At 38.6% G+C, this 22,533-nt stretch overlaps 1 protein-coding gene across 1 annotated transcript in view; it reads right to left on the bottom strand.

The window, feature by feature from the left end:
- Positions 1–4,742: 4,742 nt before the first annotated feature.
- ZNF710 (zinc finger protein 710) overlaps positions 4,743–22,533 on the bottom strand; it is a 56,807-nt gene continuing 39,016 nt past the window's right edge. Inside the window, exons 3-6 of the mRNA XM_075207804.1 lie at positions 12,764–14,248; positions 11,647–11,838; positions 10,303–10,477; positions 4,743–7,165 (exon numbers count right to left, since the gene is read on the bottom strand). Of these exons, the coding sequence (XP_075063905.1) occupies positions 6,996–7,165; positions 10,303–10,477; positions 11,647–11,838; positions 12,764–14,230 (2,004 nt within the window). The 5' untranslated portion in view covers positions 14,231–14,248 and the 3' untranslated portion in view covers positions 4,743–6,995. The remainder of the gene's footprint in view (positions 7,166–10,302; positions 10,478–11,646; positions 11,839–12,763; positions 14,249–22,533) is intronic.

The raw sequence follows: 22,533 nt of genomic DNA, 5'->3' as shown, positions 1-22,533 counted from the left end.
AAAGTTTGTTGTATTTGGGGGGGGGGGGGGGGGTGGTTTTGGTTTTGTTTTTTTTGTAAAGCTATGCTTTACCAAAAAGAATGTTTTATGTCATCTCTATTCATAGAAGGTAAATGCTTTCAAAGAAAATAGCACCTCCCAGTCAAACATGGAGCAGGTTCAGAGATGTTTTGGGGTTGCTGTACTGCATCTGGCACTGGGTGTCTTGAACATGTGCATGGAATCTGGAGAGTACCAGAGCAGTGTGGAGTGCAGTGTTGAACCCAGTGTCAGAAATGTTATGGGTTTTCAAGCAGGACAATGAACCTAAACACTAAGTACCCAGGAATGGTTCAAGGCAAGATGCTGGACTGTTCTGAAGAGGCCAACAATGACTCCAAGGGGCACATGTATGATCCTCTGATTTCTGCAAGCGATGGCTTGTGAAGGCAAACTTGCCTTTACAAGCCATTGCTCCTTTAAATTTTCACTGCAGTCACCGATTTCCGGCGACTTGCAGAAATTGGAGGATCATACGTTTACCCCCGATCTCATAGAACGGGAGCAGACTTCCAGTTGAGAAGTGCAGGAAGTTCATCCATTGCTTTAGGTAGCCGTTGATTCCAGTTATTTTGACCAAAGGATATGCTGCTAAATATTAAATCTATGGCTTTAATTTTGTCAAAAGCCATTTCTTTTCATTTTCTGATTTAGAAGGGTATACTGTATTAAATTTAGAATAAAATAAAAGTTCTGTAATAACAGAAAAGTACTGAGGAGAACAAATACTGTTAATGTCAACTTATGTTTAGAGTAAATTTACTTTTTTGAAAAAAAGTTGCAAGGGTGCTAATATTTTTGTCCATGACTATATCCTATGTAACAGATTTTATGGAAAAGATGTAAGCCAGGACAAACCATAATCACAATACAACCTTTATTAAGCAAGTTGATTGATTTGACAATGCTACATCACTCTATAAAAACAAACTAGATTTTCAGTCCTTGTCTGTGCCTGGGAAGCTAGGGTAGCATTGTGATGCCTGTTTCACACCTTCCTCTACACAATTAGCTATACAACAATTGTCATAACTGTCCCCTAATGTATTAACCTAATATATCATTCCTCAACTCTCACCCTGCATCTGTTGTATGCAAGATGTTCTATAGTGGAATAATATAACAACCCATAAACACAGAAGGGGGCAATTAATATGAATTCCAATTTTTCTTTTACTAAGTCTAGGCAACTGACGTATTAGATTTTTAGGTTGTCCGATACACGAGGTAGATTGTTCTTAACATACTACCACAGTCAATCTTTAAAAATACTATCTAGGCTATGAAAGGCAGTAATATTTACATATGTCCCCATATAGGTCACCTACATTGTTCTAGATTGGGCATCTATTTATATGTTTGCCATCAATAAAGATGTCATGTGCAGTACACAGCTTTACCGCGCAGTAAGTAGACACATTAACAGATTGCAACCGTTTCACATTAATTGGTGTCCATCAACTCTGTCTATTATATCCAGCAGGAGCTATTAGATCTAACAAAGTATGAATAATGAAGCAACTGACTATACTGGCTTTCAAGTGCTACCAATAACACCGCTTAGAAGCATTTCCTGCTTCTAAAGGAAAGTCTCCTTCAGCTATACTGATAGTTACTTCATTAACTACCAGTCCGTGTCACTGGCTAATTTGTGTATTGATATACAGTATATGGTTGTTTGCTGAGCGTCTCTGTGTATTCAGTGTATGTAGAAACAAAACTAGGAAACGGGCAGTTATTTAAATCTAGGGGGTAGATTTATCAAGCTGCAGGTTTGAAAAAGGGGAGATGTTTCCTGTAGCAACCAGATTCTAACTGTTATTTTGTAGAATGTATTAAGTGACGGCTAGAATCTGATTGGTTGCTATAGGCAACATCTCCACTTATTCAAAGCTGCAGTTTAATAAATCTAGCTCTAGGACTTTAAATGAGATATTATGTGAGGTGTTTACAATTGGACAAAATCTGCAGCTGAGGAACTCCCTAGAAGTCCACTGCTAGATACGTGCTATGTTTTCCTAAGTCTCATTGTAGTGTCCTTGAACACAGGAAATCCCCAGTGAATAAAGTATTATATCCTTAGTTCTGATAACATGTTAGTATACCTATGTGTGAGAATATTTATGCTTAGCCTTTTGTTAAAATTTAAGTGGACATATAAAATATTTTTTGCAAATACCTTTCAAAATTTAATTAAAAAAATTAAAAGTACCAGTCCATCTATTTCATAAGGAGAGGTGAATAGATGTGCAATTCATTTCCAGTGGCTACAATAGTAATATGATAGTATTGCATTTATTGCAGAATAACAGAGGAACCAGCACAGCTTGTTAGGGGCTTGATATCTTTTCCTTTTTCAGGTAGTGTCAGTATTTGATTGCCATATTAAGCTTCAAGCACAAATGTATGGAAAGAAGGCTCTAGGCCAGCAATCTAACAATCTAAATATAAAAGATGAAAATACAGGGTGGTACATAGGTATGGAAACACCCTTTTAAAATGGAAATGATTAAGGAAATATTAATCTAGTGTCTACACATAAGTAGTCATGCGACATCAAACAGATGCAGAATTTCATGAGAAAAACAATGGTTTTCTTTGTTTAACTGAACTTTATTCATTCTCGAGTTGTAACAGAGTTTTCTTTTGCAGGTAGTGACATTAATGACAATGACACTAACACAAACAGAACGTGTTGAGATTGTCTTGATATCTGGAGAACGAAGTAGTTGTGCTATAACAAATTATTTCAACCAACATCACTCAAATAGGCCACCCATTAGTCATAATGCAGTTGCCAAGCTGAAAACAAAAACAGATCAGTTTGTTTAAATTTGGACAACTTATAGACCACGCTGTATAGTAACACAGATACAAGTAACATTTAATCATCTCAAGATACCTCCAAGAAATATGAAATGGACACGAATTTAGCTTATTTTTGGTGGTATAGCTACTTAAGAATCTGCACACCTCATGGGTTACAATTTTTGTAAATAAAATTGTATTACACACATCTATGTAGAGCTTAATATAAATAGTTTGGCCTCTCTTTTTCATAAAAGTATAAAGATGTGAGTGTTCTAAAATCACTTCTAGACTAAAAGTATATCTGTCTGTATAGGGAGCCATCATTTTTTGAGCTGAACCGATATGCAGCAGGAAATATTGACATCACTTAGGCATTATACATAAAGTACCTCATGTTTCAGTGACTTAACTACTTCTTAGTGAATTGATAAGGTGAAAATTAATTCAGTCCACAAAATCGCTTCCTCCATTGTGAATAGGTGACATGTACATTTTAAAGTGGACCTTACACCTACGCAGAGTTAGTTGAGGCAGTATGCAGTCTATCAATTTGCTAGGAACTAGCAACATTGCTGAGCATCCTAATAGTCACAAAGCTCGAATTACATTCATGAGGTAATGGTCCTAGTGAATTATTCGCATGAATATTAAATACATGCTATCGCTGTAGGTGATTAGTCCACTTTAAGGAGTCATCAAGCTTACGGTGTGGCATCATTCAGTGCGTTCTACCTAACCATAGTGTTAGAACATTCTATTTTGCACTTGTAAAAGACAACCAGAATTAACAATAATGTATCACACGTAACACATGGTTGCATTCATTGCTAATGTGGTTTGTCACTCGACTGTATAAACTGTCCTCAGTAAAAATATTAGTAAAATAAAAGTCATACGACAATTCTGTCATCAACTACTGAAAGCATTCATCTCTACAAACAGGACTACATATTTTATAGGGCATTTTTTCACATATGTTGGATCAAGTTGGCAACTTTTAGTGGTTGTTTAGCTGCCATTCCATGCTTATTCTGACAGCAGCTACTATATTGTATGGTTGCTGTCTAGTGGAGTCAGGAACTGTAGTTGAACAACGACTTGGCACAGGCTACCTATGCCAGTTGTTGTATTTGGTAGTGTTGTCTTTGGTCCAATTTATTTTTTAGTAAGTTAAGAACAGTAACAAACCACTGGGCAGCTTTGCTTTCTCTTTTTATTTTCTCTATAATACACAACATCAACTCTCTGGAAGGAACAGACTACCATTAAAATAGATTTAGAATATCAGACAACATTATAAAATAAATATTCTCTTAAAATATCTACATTTTGTGTAATTTTAATATTTCTTATCTGAAAAACATGTAATGTCCCAAAGCTATATATGAAATATATATATATATATATATATATATATATATATATATATATATATATATGTTTCATTCAGTAGCAATTAAATCATACTGACACAGCAGCTACAGTGTATGTGATCCTGATGTTTGGCTCTCACTGTTCAATTTGGCCACACTAGTTGTTGGTCAAGCTGAATGAGCTCAAGGTCAGGACATCGTCTATCTTCTGGATCTACTGGGCTTGTCAGTGCTTGACATACAGCTGTAGTCTCCCGACTGCATTTACCAACATGTCCGATAATAAATAACTAACTGTCAGGTGTAGGTGGGATGCAAACAAAATATAGTGGCAACTATGACAACTTACATCCACCAAAATAATACTAAAAAACATATATTCTCATTGTCTCATGGTCACTATAAGAGGGTCCAATCTGTCTTGTGAAACCCAAGAAAGGTCTTACAAAATTATTATAAACAGAGGATGATTATAGTAATACAGGAAAATATCCAATGATGCAATCCTTACCCACAAAATAGCGATTAGAAATGTCACAGTTTATTTTAATATATAATAAAGAACAAAAAAAAAAAAAAAGATTTCATCAATATTGATCATACTATTATCGGGCATTACAGTCATATTGGGCAACACACTGAGCTCTGCCAACTGGCTGACATCGCGGCATGGAAATATCATTAAATCTATATTCTGTTTACATATCAAAGGAAGGAAGCAACAATGCAAATACCTATTATCTATTGCTTGAATGTATTGTAATACTAGCAGTCACAATTGGGGAAGTAGTTTTCTTAGCAGTTGTGACTGTTTGGCAGAATAACCTGCTTTGTCCAATACAGTCTGTATTCAGTGCTGTTCCAGAACTGTTGAGTTTCTTATTTTATTACTTGCAGTGAAATTGCAAATACTAAGAATTTAATTTGTATTATTGTGCAAGACTCCAGGTGGATCCTCCAATCAGTGCTGACTATAGAAGTGTCCAGGCAGATTTAGTAGCTTCGATTTGTGGGGTTATTTGAATATCGTAGAATTATCAAATACTGTAAATACATTTAGGAGTTTGATCTAAAAAAAAATAAAAATAATCACATTTTCTCTCAAATAGAAATTGGAATTACCTCTCTTTTCCATATCATTCCTCAGAGAGCAGAATGTTGGGGAATTTATATCTAGAAGCCATCTTCACCCAAAATTATTAGAGAATGAAAAATTCCCTTCATTCCTATCCTCTCATTTCTTACAAGCAATCTGTATGGATTCCTATCATCCATGTAAGTGTAATTTCTAGTTTGCTTAGGCAGTAAGGCTACATAGTAAACAGAATGGACTTTGGAAAGCCTTTACGTTTTATAGTGGTTCTCACGTGGGTTCTGGCTTTTAGATGAAGTATGGTCTCACTTAGACTGTGCTGAATCTTTCCCACTGGAACTTGTGTAACAACAGTCCAATCAACAGTCCCATGGGAGGGACCTAGTAATATAACTGAAAAAGGGAATATATATGGGAAAAATAATTTTAGTTTCCTTTGATGTTTAAAACATGGATTAAAAAGTCCATACTGTGGATTGTGTATTTAAAGAATAAAATGTGTTATTTTCATAAAATAAATTATTATCCATGCAGTGGGCCTTTAGAACTAGATGGACAGGTGGACTCTCCATGATCCAGTCTGACACTGTAACAGTCTACTGATCCCAGGGTTTATGATTCAAATGCATATTACTTGCTAGCAAGACATTTTATAGTTTCCCTACTCAATACGTTAAGACACTTAAAATTGTTATTTCTCCACTAGTCAAATAACACTTAAAGCTGTATCCAAAAATAGAGTACAGTGTAACCTATAGATCAGTAACAATCAATACAGTATCGGTAGAATATGGAAGTAAAATATAGAGCAGGAGAGGTAGAAAGGCAGCTTACTTCGCTGCACTTGTATTTACTTAAACACATTCTCCCTCCATTCACTTTTATTAAGAACTCTTTATCAACAGTGAGAAGGTATACAATCTGCCCCCTCCCCCCAGGACAAAAAGCAGTAGACTGGTCCATGTAAACGTCTCTGCAAAGAACAACCTGCACTGGGATGAGATGATCTATGTTTGAGTGTGTTTTAATCCTTTCTTAATGAACATTGGAAACATTCTTGTAGCTGGTTCTATGAACCTGTTGCAAAGAGAGAAGACTCATTTTAATTCATAATCTCTCTATTGATAAGCTGTATTCTCAACAAGCCCTTCAGTGTAAGACAATGTGCCTCTGAGCTTGAAACAATAGGTAGTGGACTGACCCCAAACAGCAACACTAGGTTTCCTGATAGGTCTCATTCAAGGTATTGGTTGGTAGTTCAGATAAAAACAGAGGAACACAACAGATATGTGAAAAAAAGCAAACCTCTTACCAGTGGTCAAACTACAAAAAACATAAAATACAGTCTGTGCATGGTCCATAAAAGGACCAACTATAATGTCCTAAAGTCCATCTTCTTCTCATCAAGGCAAAGAGATGTCCCAAAGCCAAGACAAAAAGAAACCTACTGAGATAATGTCCTTCTTCAGCAAACCATCCCTAGAGAAGCAATGAGCTGGTCTGGCCCAATATTCATTAATGCTTCTCTACAATGTCTGAGCTGATAATTTGATGCTCTCTTGTTGGAGATTGGAGCTCAAACTAATTTCTTCAACAGTGAGAGGATACAAAAAAATTGGCCTTCAGAGATTCAGCTAGATTTCGGGACTTCCTTGAAGTCTGGATTATTGTCTTATAACTTATAAGACGTTATAATAGACCATTTCCTTCATAGTCTGCTCAGTCATTGAGTGATCTTCAGCCACGTTCTCAACTTCCTTGTAACTGTATGAGTTCTCCTCATAGTCACCCATTTCCTGTTGAGTGTCCATGTCATTGGCTACTTGGTCTGGAAGGTCCATCATTGGGTCTAAAGTGGAATAATGAACAAATTTATTCTGAGGATAAGTGGTTCCATAATGGTACTGTCATATTGTTTATTCTTTTACAAACCACGAAGCCTAGAATCTAAATAAGATAACATTTTGCATGCAACTGATAACCATGTTTAATAGTGTCAACAACAACAATTTTTACAGAATCATTATTTATCACCCTAAAATTGACCATAAACTGTGTTGTTTACTTTGTGCAGGGAATACAAAGTATTTGCATCTTATTTTATACAAGGTATACAGTAGAAGCTTAAGGAAGGAAGAAGTGGCATGCACATAACTGGTTAATAACCTGCCCTGTCACAAAGCACTAATTAATAAACAATGCACAGCTGTCTTTTATTTATTATTATCCTTTATTAGTAGTTCTCTATTCTGTTTACTTAGGAAAGGATGCAACAATGTAAATGTTACCCATCACCTGTGCTTTTGAGGGCAGCAGTTTTTCTGTGCAGTTGTAACTCTATAGCAGAACAATCTGCTTTTCCAATACAATCTTAAGAATCAAAATCACAATTGTACCATTTATACATGGTATATCAGATTTTTGAACTGTTGTTTTTATAGTTTTATTACTTGCAGTCTATTCACTCAAGTCAGTCTCTGCCCTGTTGGAGTTTACAATATAAATTCTCTACCATGCAGACACACACTAGAGTCATTATTTGTTTGAAGCTAATTCTGCTCAGAATTTGTCAGAAGCCAATTAACCAACCCCTATGTTTTCGGCTTGTGGGAGGAAACTGAAGCACCTGGAGAAAAACTCATGCGAATATAGGCAAACACTATACAGAGAGTGCCCTGGTTGGAATCAAACACTTTGCCCCGCTGTGTCACCTACTTACAAATATATATATGATAATAATATAATATAATATATATATATATATATATATATATATATATATATATATATATATATATATATATATATATATTCTAGAAACAAAAGACATAAAGATGTCTGTATATTGATTTAGTCAGACAGCACTAGAATTTGGCAGCTTCTGTTGAAAAGAATAATGTAAATAGAGTTTAAGTAACTGTCATATTTGTAACTACGTATGTTGTAACGTGCAGTGTTAGATTTTGTACTGTGATGATGCAGATTTCAGTGGGCGGCTGTGACCTGAAGAGTGGAAGTTCTCCTTCGAAAATACTAGTCATTTCAATTTCTGTACCTGGTCTTTCTTTACAAGTGGTTACTAAACCTTAAAAACAGTTTAAGATAAAGGCATATTAATTGAGCATTGTGGCTGTAAAAAGGAAAAAGTAGCCCAATGATTACAAGCACAGACTTAGGCTTGGTGCACACAACAGTCTTAGTAATACATCTCCCCTCAGTTCTTTCTTTTGACAGGTGAACAGAGGGGAGACTGATGCTCCCGTAGACCTCATTTGTAGACAGACGCAAGAACTGTGCACAGGACGGATTTATAAAAGCAGATGATAAAACAGGGACAAGAGAATGTAGAGCATGTCCTATTTTCCAATGTCAATGATCCCTCATATGCTTTGGTAGGTTGGCCATCTGAATTGAACCAATGCTCTAGTGGTAAATGGATCAATCTGCGGTTATCGAAACACCTATTTTCAGCATTTTGCCCGCATTTATTTTAAACAGCAATTTTATTAAATGCAAAGCCCGGCGGGTCTATTATTGCCATATTAAATACTGATAGCAAATCGCCAGGAATCAGCAGTTTGGTATAACCTGCGATTGATACATTTAACCTCTCGAGTCAGCATCTTATGACCTTTAACCATAGTCATGGTAACTGGTCTACCTATGTGCTGTTTTCTGTTATTAGCATGTTAGCTTTGCAAAAAGCTTATAAATACAAGAATGGTTTATATACCAAAATCACACATCTCTTACCTCCTATACATACACACACATATATATATATATATATATACACAAGTTAACCCGTGCATGATACTCATGCATTCTAGTCAAATCAAGCTACTTAAGGTGTTAAAAAGGTTCTTGTCATGCATTTGGGCCTAGCTTAGGCCTCCTCAGGGGAAGAGCGTTACTTCCCGACGCAAGCGCCCTTTTTTAACATGGTTTTGTCCACATGTCACCACCTCATCATTCTTCTCCATCACCTCATCCTTCATCTTCATCGCCACATCTATCCAGATGTCTATCCAGACACAGGGATCTCTCTCAGCGGTCCTGAGTATCACACTCCTCTCGCTCTGTCACCCCCGGCAACCACCAACCAATCCCCACTGTCACCCCCGGCAACCACCAACCACTCCCAACTGTCACTTCTCCTTCAAGAAATATATATATATTTTTTTAAAATCTTTATAAACACTTTTAACAATTAACAAATTAAATTAACAAATTAAAAACATCTTAGTATACCAAATTTCAGCCCTTTCTGAATTTTTTTCCCCACACACACTAAGAATTTAGTAGGTCAGTGTATAATTCCACCCAGCAGGTGGCGCTGCAGCTTGGTTTTATTTTTTCCACACACACACAGACAGACTTACACACGCCACTAGACATTTATATTATAGATATATATATATATATATATACTATTTTATCATAATCATCAACGTTGACTTATATAGCACCAGCATATTCCATAGCGCTTTACAATTGGGAACAAACACAGTAACAGAACAATACTGGGTAGTACAGACAGTCAGGTTATTATATTATTAACTCATATTAAAGAATAACTTGACCTAAAACTTGGATGGAGTTTACCAATAACTGATAACATACACAGTGTTGCTTACCTTTAGAACGGCGTTCCCCTATCTGACAAGTCTGCTGATGCTTTCTTCTCAGGCAGACTGGTTTCAGAAATGAGGGTGTTTATGCCCCTTTTTTTCAAACGTTCTATTTATGTGAATAGGAAATTCGTAAAGGAGGGCATTTACAGCACTGCTAAGTGTCTGAATCAGTTATCAGGTGAGAGAAGTACAGATCATTCATTGGAACCATTTTAGGGAGCCACAGGATTGGATGATAAAAAAATAAAATATATCTGTATTTTAGCGTATCTTAGTAGACTCCATCCAAATGAAAAATTTACATTTTGGGTGGAATTCTTCTTTGAGAATTAAACAAAAGATGGATTCTTACCTTGATTCTCTAAACTGATGTCCATCACCCCATGTTTAACCTTCATATGACGACTGAGGTTGCCTTTCAGGTTGAACTTGCTGGAACAATAGGGGCATTTAAAGGGCTTGTATCCGGCGTGAAGGTGCATGTGGCCCAGCAGATTATACATTCGGTTGAAGGACTTCCCACAAACCTAGATAGATAAGAGTGTGATATGAATAGATGGGCTTTACAGAGCAGGTCATGGGAGGTGCTGCTATGGACTGGCCTGTATTACCGGATGCAAAATGAGACACGGCATCACAATGAGTCTGACCTACCTAAGGAAACAAAGCGAAGCCAAACTTCATACATGGCAAGGAGTTTTCAGTACTACCATAACAACATTTGGTGTGGGGGAGGGGGATCCTCAGGTTACAGTTTAATATATATGTTTTTTGCAGTAACATACTGTTTCTATGCTTTCTGATACTGTTCCCTGCGCTCGGCCAATGACCGTCGCCTCTCCTCCACTCTGATTACCTCTTCCCACTCCAGAATCCAAGACTTCTCCCGAGCAGCCCTCCTTCTCTGGGACGACTTTCCTCGCTCCATCCGTCTCTCTCCCAGTCTGTGCTCCTTCAAACGGGCACTTAAAACTCACCTGTTCCTCAAAGCCTATCAATCATCCACTTAACCCTACCTTCTTGCTCCTTCAGTAACCTCCCTCTCTCGTTATCCCCTCTCTCCCCTAGCCCCGCCTTTCTCTCCCTTACTTTAATGGCTCCCTTTTGTGCCTGTTTGTTCACCCTCCCTTAGGATGTAAGCTCGTATGAGCAGGGCCCCTCTCCCCTCCTGTCTCCATACCTGTTCTTCTACTCCATCTTTACCCATATGTCTGCCCGGAGTTTCTGAATTATTGGTACTTTGTGTTTATTGTTCTGTACTATGTCACCCTGTATGGTCTACTGTTTGTACTGTGTACGGCACCGCGGAAACCTTGTGACGCCTAACAAATAAATGATAATAATAATAATAATATCTGACCCAAGCGTCAACAGTTTTAATTTAGAATGATAAATGACAAACATACAGTGACATACTTAGGTCTGTTAAGTGTACCTGTTGTCTCCTCACAAAGGCAGCCATTTTGAAGGCTAAACCAATATTCATGCAGCCTAACATTTCACTGTGGACCAGTGATATCACTGTGTCATGAGGCGAGCTCAGGGAGGACAGAAACCTCCCATGGAGCAGTAGGGCCTTCTGCTCCACGGGAGGTTTCTGTCCTACCTGAGCTCGCACAATACGGCTGCTTACACTGCATTTAGCCAATATGTACACTTTTGGCCCACTGTTTAGGAGCAATAGACTGGCTTGTACCTTGCATTTGAACGGCTTGACGGGGGAGTGCACTATCATATGGGTCTTCAGCGTTTGCTTCTGCACAAAGGTCTTAAAGCAGATATGGCACTGGAATGGACGGACACTGGCATGGATCAGCATGTGACGCTTCATGTTGGCATGTAGAGTGAATTCCCGCCCACATACCTCACATTTAAATTCCTTTACTCCCTGAAATAAAGAAAAAAAAAATATCAAAATTCACAGTGGCAGAAGAATGATAAGAAGGTTTGCTTGGAACACACACATTTGAAGCATGTAGCCTATCAATTCATCAACAAGCAATGACATCTCCTACACATTAGACATTTTTTTTTTTTTTTTCATGTAAAGCAAAATCGAAACGAGAAAAGCAAAACTGAAACCAGACATTTCGCTCCTATTGAAGAAAATCCCCAAATTGCTATGAAGGAGCAGTGTTAGTTTTACATGACACAAGGGGGAGCCAGATAGCTCTGTTTTGCAATCGCACAATCATTTATTTTATATATTTATTTATTTTTTTAAATGCAAGTCCATCTAGATTATGAAACAGTTGCATCGACAGTCATCATGCTCTTTTTTTTATTTTTTTTTTTTAAGTTGGGTATATTAGTAAGTTTCCAGTGTGTATTGCTGTAGTCCTAGAATAAACTCCCATATAGACACTAGTTAACAAGTCTGCCATGCAGATTTCTTAAATATTTACACAAGATCAGCATGACATGCACTGTATGTTGCAAATGTATGTATGATGATTTCAGATGCTATGGGTGGTCTCTATATCCAGACTCCTGGCAGGACACTATATTTATAATATAACTGGGACTTGCACAACAGGCTTAGCAACCTGTAGCACTTCAGCTGTTATTGTTCTACAACTCCCAGCATGCACTGCTGATGTTGTCTATAAATATGTATTCAAACTAGGAGGGGTTTCCTACTCATTTTACCTCCCATGTAATGTTCTGTGTTTAAAGGGTAAAATCTGAGATGAACTTTATGGGGCAAATAATACTACAGAACATACTAGTTAAAGCACTACAATGCTTAAAAGATCAAATTAAAATACTAATAGTATTGTAGGGGTATAAAGAGACACAAAACTCCGCCTTACCTTGTGTGTAAGTGAGTGTTGTTTCAGATGGTGGATTTGACTGAATTCCATGCCGCACTCTTTACAGACAAATGGTCGAACATTCTGATGCTTCAGCATATGGTTCTGCAGCTGACTGCGATAGTGGAAGGACTTGTTGCACTCCATACACTGGTACATTGTAGGTCCTTGGTGTGAGGAGATGTGACGCTTCAGCTGTGTTAGGGTAGCAAAGTCCAAACCACATTCAACACAAACATGGCACCTGCCATTCTCATGTTTTACTTCATGGGCTTTCAATTCACTGGGATAAGCAAAGCCCCGGCCACAAAAGCGGCAGCTGTAAGGTTTAATGTCTGTGTGGAGTAACATGTGCCTCTTCAGATGGCTGGTCTGTGTAAATGCTTTGTTGCACACCTCACACTTGTGCGGCCTTGTCCCTTGGTGAGTGAGGAGGTGAGTTTGTAAATGACTCGGCTGTTTGAAGAGTTTGTTGCAGTGTGGACAGGAGTGGGGCTTGATGCCGCTGTGCCCCAAAATGTGTGTGACCAAGTTGTATTTTGAGGTATAGGATTTCTCACACATCCGGCACTGCCATCGCTTCTGGCAATCACCAGCCTCCACCAGATAAGAATCATCAATCTGGACATTTATATCTAGCCTGTCCAGCTGGGCCTTTTTGTTACGCTCAATTGTTTCAATTGTGTCTGTTTCAAATTCGTTAGCCTCTGGCCAAACATAATTTTGCACATTTTCCTCTGTCTTGGGAGACCCGACAATTGGGGCTCTAGTGTCACTAGGCTGCATTAAGCTAGGGCCAAAACTGCATTGCCTCTGCATATTCCCCAAACTGGAGTTCCCTTGTATCAATGGCATAGGTGGAAGAGGGTATGAATTCTGCAGAGGATGCTGTAAAATGTGACTATAGTCATTCTCTACCTCATGTCGTGGTCTTTCCCGAAAGTGGCGAGGTCTCTTTGGCCTCCTGCGGAACGTGCTGAGGTCAATCATTTTTACAGTACTGTTTTGCACAGTGTTCTCACTTGTATGCTCCTGAGTATCTTGTGAAACTGTGTCCTCAATTTCTCCCTCTTCAGTTTTGGCTTCTACCACCACCTGGCAGATCTCTCCATCACCTTTCTCCTCCTCAGGTTTTTCATATTTAATTTTTGGAACTACTCTGACTGGCAACCGCTTCTTCCTCCTTGTGTGTTTTTCTGAATCCAAGGCCTCATCTTCCAGCGGCTCAGCTGCAACCTTTCCCCCTGACTTCAGGTAGGTCTCACCTTCTGGCTGCTCAGCCTCAGTAGGCCCATTATCTGCAAAGTCACTTCTGGAGGCAGGAAAGAAACCACTTGGGCTGATTGTGGCACCAAACAGCTCATTGTCTGTCACAAGGCCCAAAACGGCAGCCTGTGCAAGGGACAGCACCACTACAGCATCGGTCTGGGTGCCAAAGTCAGTGAACCCATCCATGTTACATATCATCAGAACAGCGTGCCCTCCCTACAAAGAGAAAAAATGCAACATTTTTAATATGTTATCCTTATATATATTATTATAATGTACTTGTTATTACAAAATTACCTCTTTTGCTTAGTGTGCTTTAGAATACAGAAATATAGTTTGCTTAAATTAGTAGAAGTACATGCCTGAGGCTCCCTGTGGTACACAAGGCAGGTATGGACACATAGGTGAACTAAGCATATTAGGCCTGTTACTGCAGTTAGCAGATGACTGACACATGGGTCTAACAGGGTGATATGGAGACTAGAGATGCTCAGGTTCGGTTTCTCGAGAACCGAATATACCTGAACTTAGCAGATCCAAGTACCGAGCCGGCTTGGTACCTTCGCGCTTTTTCGGATTTGAAAACAAGTCAAAACATCATTGTGACTTCGTCGGATCTCGCGATTTTTGGATTCCTTTTTAAGATCCAACATAACAGTGGATGGGAGGGAGGGCGGACCCCCATTTTTCTTTTCTGCCACTGCTGTGTGCCAATGTGTCCTAGATGTGCTATGAACTGCTGTGTGTTTGTGCCATTGCTCTGTCGCTTACCATCCAGCCAGGTCGCTGCAGTATTTGTCTAGTGTATGAAAATAATATTGTGCTCTGTAAGGTGGTCAAAATTGACTGCAAATGACTTAAAATTAGCGTTATTGAGGTTAATAATAATGTAGGAACAAAAAAAAAAGAGCAAAATTATGTAATTTTAGCATATTTTAGGATTTTTTCTAAAAAATCCAAAACCAACAACACAAGAGGGCGGTTTTGCCAAAACCAAAACACAAAGCAAATCCAGATCCAAAACCAGTTCACGGGGGTCAGTGTGCATCTCTAATGGAGACTGAATTTCCAGGCATGTCTGAAAATAATCCCACTGGTTTCAATGGGATGATTGTAGGGAATTGTGCTTGTTTTGTGGCCTTGCATGTGTCAATATTTGTCCAATTTGACGTCAATATCGTTGTGTGGCCAGCTTTACTCATTTCACATTTTCGGAGGGATACATGAAACAGGTATTTGTAAATGTAAATATTTTCAGACCTTGCAGAGAACACAAGACATTTATAGTAACAAACTAGTTTCATACATTCTTTTCGTGTATACTACAGACTTCCTTTTTAGCAAAACAAGTAGGCTTAGCACAAACACAGAGGTTTTCAATGGAAAATCATCAACTAGTTAAAAGCAATAAGCAAAAAATGTAAATGTCACATTATGTTAATGTGGAACCTTTACATATGCAGTAAAAACCCAATTTTATATACCCTGACATTTGTTCCACAATTTAGTTTGTTCTTTTAAACTGTCCCCTATTTCCTAATGCATTTCAATGGGCTCATTTCCCTGTTTTCAATCTATCCATTTTCATTTTGTTTACATCAACATTTTACATTACAAAAAATGCCTAAGTTGCAGTATTTTGGACTTTCAAATTGCTGTCATGTAGTGTTTTCTATTTTATATTACTAAGTGTTGAGTACTGTAATTCCAATTTTAGCCATGCCAAAATAACATACAGTATGGATTGAATATGTTTAATGAGACAGGGACACATTTACTTTTTTTTGTGTCAAGTTAATATTTTAGTTTGCGGTACAGATGTGAGTTTTCATTGATATGTGCATAGTTTATGTGCTGGAGCGGATACACGGCGCAATCCAAAGTAGTCAACTGCAAACTGCCTTGTAAGTTTTCTTTTCTTTTACTTGATGTTTGGACTATTTGAACAGTTTACCCTCGTTTTATATTTCACCAGCTTTTCTACTGATTATTCTAATATGGAAATATGACTATACATATATATCTGATTTGTATAGGATACCCTGTAATATTGGATCTTGTTCTAGTTTCCCTAGTTTTCCTAGTACAATTTGAAACATCCAAAGTAGCCAAGAAAGAACAAACATATTACTATTATTATTTTTTAATCAATTTGTGTTAGGTCTACTAGGGAAACATGGTAGTGCTCACCAGAAATATATGGAGGACCTAGCAGAACATGGCCCTTCCTAGCTGCTTTTTGTGATTGGAATGATCACCCTCTAACTTTTTTTGCAGGGTCTGGCCATTTAATGGTTAAATGGTTTCAAAGAAATATATAGCTTGTTGTCTCTCAGAGTATATATAGAAAGATGGATAAAAATACATTCTTCTATACAGTAATTTCGGCATATTTATTTTCAAAGACTTAGTATGGGAATATTCACAGCTGCTCTAATTATAAGAAAACACTGCACAACTGATTTAATCTACAAGAGAAAAAGAATGTTATAATGGAAAAGGGATCTAGAAGGGAAGAATACAGTGTTCCAGACATGATCCCTGGGTTACTGTTAATCACAAGGGGTTAGGGGGATGTTCAGGAGGTCAATGAGACATGGTGGAATGTTAGTTGATGACACTTCTGATGAGGTCCCACATTTTAAAACCAATGCTTCACTTTATTGGGAAAAACAGCATTTTTCCCACAGAAAAAAAAATAGAAATGAAGCCAACAAGCGGGAGCTTGGTTTAAATGTTGAATACTGAAATATTAAGGATAAAACTGCATGCGTGATGGATGGAGTTCCTGTCACTATATGGTTAAGGGGAACAAAATAAAACAGGAAATCCTTCCTTGTAACAATCAATATTTGCTCTTCTTCCTCCCTGCATCTGATGTGTCCTGGGCTCCAGAGCAACATGTGCGAGAAGGTGAGAATGAAACCTATGATCATGTTAAAAGGGAAAATATACACACATCTAAGTAAGAAATATATTTTCAACAAATGTTCACTTAAATATATAGACTTCAGTTTGTCTGATCCGAGAACCTTGGTTCTTTTTGTGTATTAACATGAGTGGCAGGTGCCATGTCACTTTCTTGGACAAGATAAAGAAAAATAAACCAAATACATTGTGCACAAAATTGTCATGGAGAATACTTAGTTGACTTTATTAATCAATAACTTTTGAGGATCTTAAAAATCATGGTGTCATTCTTTACTTCAGAATAAAAAAGTCTACAAAACAAATAATAAATAATAATAAAAATAAAAATAAACACAAAAGGTGTCTGTGATATAACTAAACAATAATAACAACAACAATAATAATAATAATAATAATAATAATAATGCCACCATGAAGCCACACTCCCGAAGAATCACAGTAATTGAGTACGAATACAAAATAAAGGGGAGCATCTTTTGTGGAACAAAGGTTTTAGAAAAACTGAATGGGATGTTACACGGCCAGACTTGTACATGCCTTCATGCAGTTTTTACTACATGGTCTTTACTTTCTAGCTCCCCTCTGTGCTTTTCAGCCATGTGTTTATATAAGCAGTTGTTTATTTTCATTGTCCTGGGGTATAACACCAAGCCGTTCTATATATACAACTTCATTCATTATAGTGCACAAAGCAGAGCTCTATCATATTCAAGAACAGTGAAAATTAACAATTGGAAGGATGATGGATAGATACAAGGCTGAAAAGCACAGAATGAATCAAGCCAACAAAAAATATATATATTTAATGAAATACACCTGATGTGGTGGACAACTCTTTTAAGACAGGGAAGGTGTCACGGTCTGGGGGTAATGGAGAAAAGCAGGAAGGAGCAGAATAAGAGCTAGATAACAAGGAAGGTCTCCAATAATGCAGAGTCATGTGAGGATCTTGTCAAATGCACCTCTGTATGAAACTAATTCCATACATACTGTCGAAGTCGTATAATTGGATGAAAGAAAGTATATTGATTAATATTGTTTTACCGTGCGATTGCGATCAGTATGCCACGTGTTACGTGTCATGGCGCGATCGCACGATAAAATACGCACGCATACACTCGCACTTTCACATACATTTATATATATATTTCATATTCATAATAGGTTCCATTCCACAGTCGTTTAGGAGCAGATAGTATTTGGTTTATAGTTATATATATATTATAAGGTTATATGTACAATTTAGTGATATTTAAGGTTCAGGTTACAGGAAACATATCATGTTTAGTATCATTCTAATCCCCAATTTATTTGAAGACATCCGGTGCAATCACCAAACAGAACGCACATTGCGTATGGTAGTAATAGATTGTAGGCAATAAATGATTAGAATGATATTGTCTGTGTAGTGTGTAAATAGACTAGTTTAAACTAGATTCTGGGCGGGGAAATTGGAGTACATCCCCTGGAGAGCTGACCCCCACCTTTGGATATTTTTGTTTGAACTGGCCTATGACCTGCATTACACTGGACCTATAGAGGCAAGCCACATCATCTGTATTGTTTTACTGTATCACTGAGTGTATATATACAGCTCCCTGGGACCAGATAAGTCAGTCATCACTGACCACAGTCTTCTGGACTGAAGGACTGTCTCGCTGGACCCAGCTGAGAGCGCAGCGTATGTACGTATGTATTTGGCATCGGCTGTATTGTGCTGTATTGTACTGTATCTTATTTATGGAACTGCTAAACCTTTGCTTTTGCTAAATAAATTGTTTGTGCTTTGGAACCACAAGAAATCGCTTAGACAATGGTTATTGGAAAACGATGAAATTACTTTAATAATTACACTTATCCATGATTATGCTCAAGAACATTTCATTACTTTTGTCTCAAAATTGCTAAATTTTAGGGCAGTAAAAAAAAAATTCTGATAGAAAGTCACACCTTCTCTCCAGTTTTTTTCACTGAAAACATCTTTAGTGTTTGTCTGCTGCCATGTTCTGATGCGAGGAGACCCTGTGAATAGCTGCATGGACTTCTGACCAGATGGATTGAAGAAGGGCAACAGAAGACTGATTTGAAATACTAACAGTGATGCTTTAAGGGCAAATGAATGTCATGGACAGAAAGCAGGGTAAGCCAGGAAATTATAAAAAAAACAGAAGACCTGACAGTATTCCCCTCCTTCCAAAGCAACAGGTTTGCCAGGGTGATAAGTGGAATGCAGCCATTAGATGAGGCGTACAAATATCTGCTGCTGGTTCCCAGGATCTTTCAGCCATACTATATCCTTTTCACTTGACAAGATATTGAGATTGTCCTTTGACTTTGTAGGAGTCCAGGATATCCTGCACAATAGATTTTAGATGTCCATAGACTTGAATCAGTGGTGGAGCTTTTAGGGATGGATGTGCAGGCTTTAGCAAGGGCACATGAAACAGTGAATGTATTTTTCACATAGAGTTTGGCAACTGAAGTTCAAAGGTAAAAGCAGAGAGTTGCTTTACGGTTTGAAAAGGTCCAATATAGCGTTCTGCTAACTTCAGCAAGGGTTGTCCTAAACTAAGATTTATTTATGAAGCGTCCTACTTGTTGGCCTACCTGGAAAGGACACTGTGTAGACCAAGGGCTAAATTTACTAAGTTGCGGGTTTGAAAAAGTGGGGATGTTGCCTATAGCAACCAGATTCTAGCTTTCATTTATTTAGTACTTTCTACAAAGAGACAGCAAGAATCTGATTGGTTGCTATAGGCAACATCCCCAATTTTTCAACCCCGCAGCTTAGTAAATCTAGCCCCAAGTCTTGCCCGCATGGCGCTTGTAGGACCATTAAGCCCCTGCAAAGCTTGGAGTAAGGCTCTATGAGTCTTGGTTAGTTTGATGCATCACAGTAATAGCTGGCAGAGAGCATTCAGTTCAGGAAGAAGGGTAAGGGTAAGCCCAAGGATGGAAACCATAGTTGTCAAAGAACAGTGTCTGGTAGTCTTGGGCCTGTAATCTGACGATAGGCCTCCAGTTGGACAGTCCTGTTATAAGGGCCGGATTTACCGCTAGGCAACCTAGGCACCTGCCTAGGGTCTAGCGGCTCTCAGGGGGCACAGCTGGGGGGGACAGGAGCAATTTAAAAAAAAAATAAAAAAAAAATCGGCCCCTCCCCCGACTCGCGGCTCCTCCCGCGACTCGTGTGTGTGTGTGGGGGGTGCCGCGAATCGGGGGAGGGAGGGTCGGGTGCCGCGAATCGGGGGAGGGGGGGTCGGGTGCCGCGAATCGGGTCCCGGCAGCCTCTTCTCCTCTCAGTGTCTCAGTGATAGAGAGAGGAGGAGAGGCTGCCGGGACCCGATGAGCGATCACGTGACTTTTTTTTTTCAATCTGGACTGACCGAGGAGGAGCAGCGCGCCGGAGAAGAAAGGCAATAGAAAGGTAACTAAAACAACGGAGGGACAGAGGTGGTGATGGTGAAGGGGCACAGAAGTGGTGATGGTGATGGGCACAGAGGTGGTGATGGTGAAGGGGCACAGAAGTGGTGATGGTGATGGGCACAGAGGTGGTGATGGTGAAGGGGCACAGAGATGGTGATTGACACAGAAGTGGTGATGGTGATTGGCACAGAAGTGGTGATGGTGAAGGGCACAGAGGTGGTGATGGTGAAGGGGCACAGAATTGGTGATAGTGAAGGGCACAGAGGTGGTGATGGTGAAGGGGCACAGAATTGGTGATGGTGATGGGCACAGAGGTGGTGATGGGCACAGAGGTGGTGATAGTGATTGGCACAGAAGTGGTGATGGTGAAGGGCACAGAGGTGGTGATGGGCACAGAGGTGGTGATGGTGATTGGAACAGAGGTGGTGATGGTGATTGGCACAGATGTGGTGATGGTGATGGGCAGAGGTGAGGGGGAAAGGGCACATGTGATATTGTGAAGGGGCAAAAGTGACAATGAAGGGGCACAGTGTGATGATAGAGGTACAAAAGTGACAAGAGCACATACTTGGATTTATGCGTATTATTTTTGCAAACAACTTAAGTAAGTATTTCTGCCCTGACTTCAATATTTATTAAGTTGTTTTGACCCAACTACTTAAAAAAATGGGACTGCTTGGTAATTATTTAGGGGTGCCTTTTTCTGCAGCAGTGTGGCCTTGCTCTTTTCACATGTTAGGTACGCCCCCAAAGATGCAAGCCACGCCCTCACCTCCTTTGGCGGCACATGCTTTCATATCTGCTTAACTATAGGGGTATATGGTAGGCTGCAAAAATATAGTGCTATGGATTGTTTCAGGGAGGGGGCCCAAAAACAGTATCCTGCCTAGAGCCCTATGAGGTCTAAATCCGGCTCTGCCTGTTATACATCATTTAGGCGGCACCCCTCATATAGACTGTACCCCATTTCTATTCATATTAAATATGTGCTGATATGTCACAATATATTCTCTTTATTTTTACAGAGCGTTACATAAAATGGTGAATGCTATATAACTAGGAATAAAGAATTGTTCAGTATTTGCAGACATGTGTATGATCATTCCTAAGGAGAGCACTCAGGCCATGTATATATCACAGTAAAGATAAGTGGACGGTAATGATAAGAGTAAGGTAAGCAAATCATGAGATGGATGAGCACTGGGCAAAGGAGACAGTGAATGATGGTTTTATAGAAAATGTTCTTTGGATACGTCAAATTAGAGTTTGATCCCTAGATTCCAGGAAATCAAAACCATAACACACAAAACTGATGCTACATAATACATACATACCAGTGCAATAAAGACCCATGCACAAATTTAATTTTAGGGGTTGAATCTAGTAAAGGATGATTTGCAGAAATCCCCATATATATTTCTTTGTTTTGTGATTAACATGGCTTTTGACAAAAACTCACATCCCCATGTAAATCCCTACTTTTTTTTCCAGAAACAATGAAATTAAATAAAAAAAGCCACATACATCTTAATATTACAGAAATTACCATTTTTGTAGTGTAGGGTATATAACAAGGGGAACCTAGTAATTGGCAATTTAGCAATTCACCATGGAGATTTCCAAATATAAACTTACTGGTTTCAGACACTTGGGACAAAACCAGTGATGAACTGAATGGGGAATTGAAATGTGGGAAAGCTCTGCTAAATAAATAAATAAATAATGACAATTAAAAATATGGCAACATGCCATCCCCCAACGGGCCATATTTCTTCACTAGCCCTAGCACTAGAGAGCCTGGGCTGGTTCCCACTACTAACAGGGGAATAACAAGTGTGATTTTAGTTCACACTCATTCAGCGCCAGGGCTCCGTGTGGAACGGTTGGATTTGAACAATATGGTCTTCTATTTCCCACTGGATTATAACTTCCCCACTGGACTATGTCTAGAGGAAAAAAAAAGATTGTATTTTAGAACAAAGTGGAGAATAAGAGTGTCTTATTTCAATAAAAAAATAATATTTTAACCCTTGTGTGTGTTTATTAACTTGGGAAAAGCTGCAAGATTAAAAAATACTTTTTATTTTGAATTGATCAAAATCGGCACAATTGTCTCATTTCCCAACTTAATTGCTATTTACTAG

The sequence above is a fragment of the Mixophyes fleayi genome, chromosome 4 (assembly GCF_038048845.1).
Source record: "Mixophyes fleayi isolate aMixFle1 chromosome 4, aMixFle1.hap1, whole genome shotgun sequence".
NCBI classification, from domain to species: Eukaryota; Metazoa; Chordata; class Amphibia; order Anura; family Limnodynastidae; genus Mixophyes; species Mixophyes fleayi.
The sequence above is the reverse complement of the archived record's forward strand: the minus strand, read 5'-3'. Positions and strand labels throughout refer to the sequence as shown.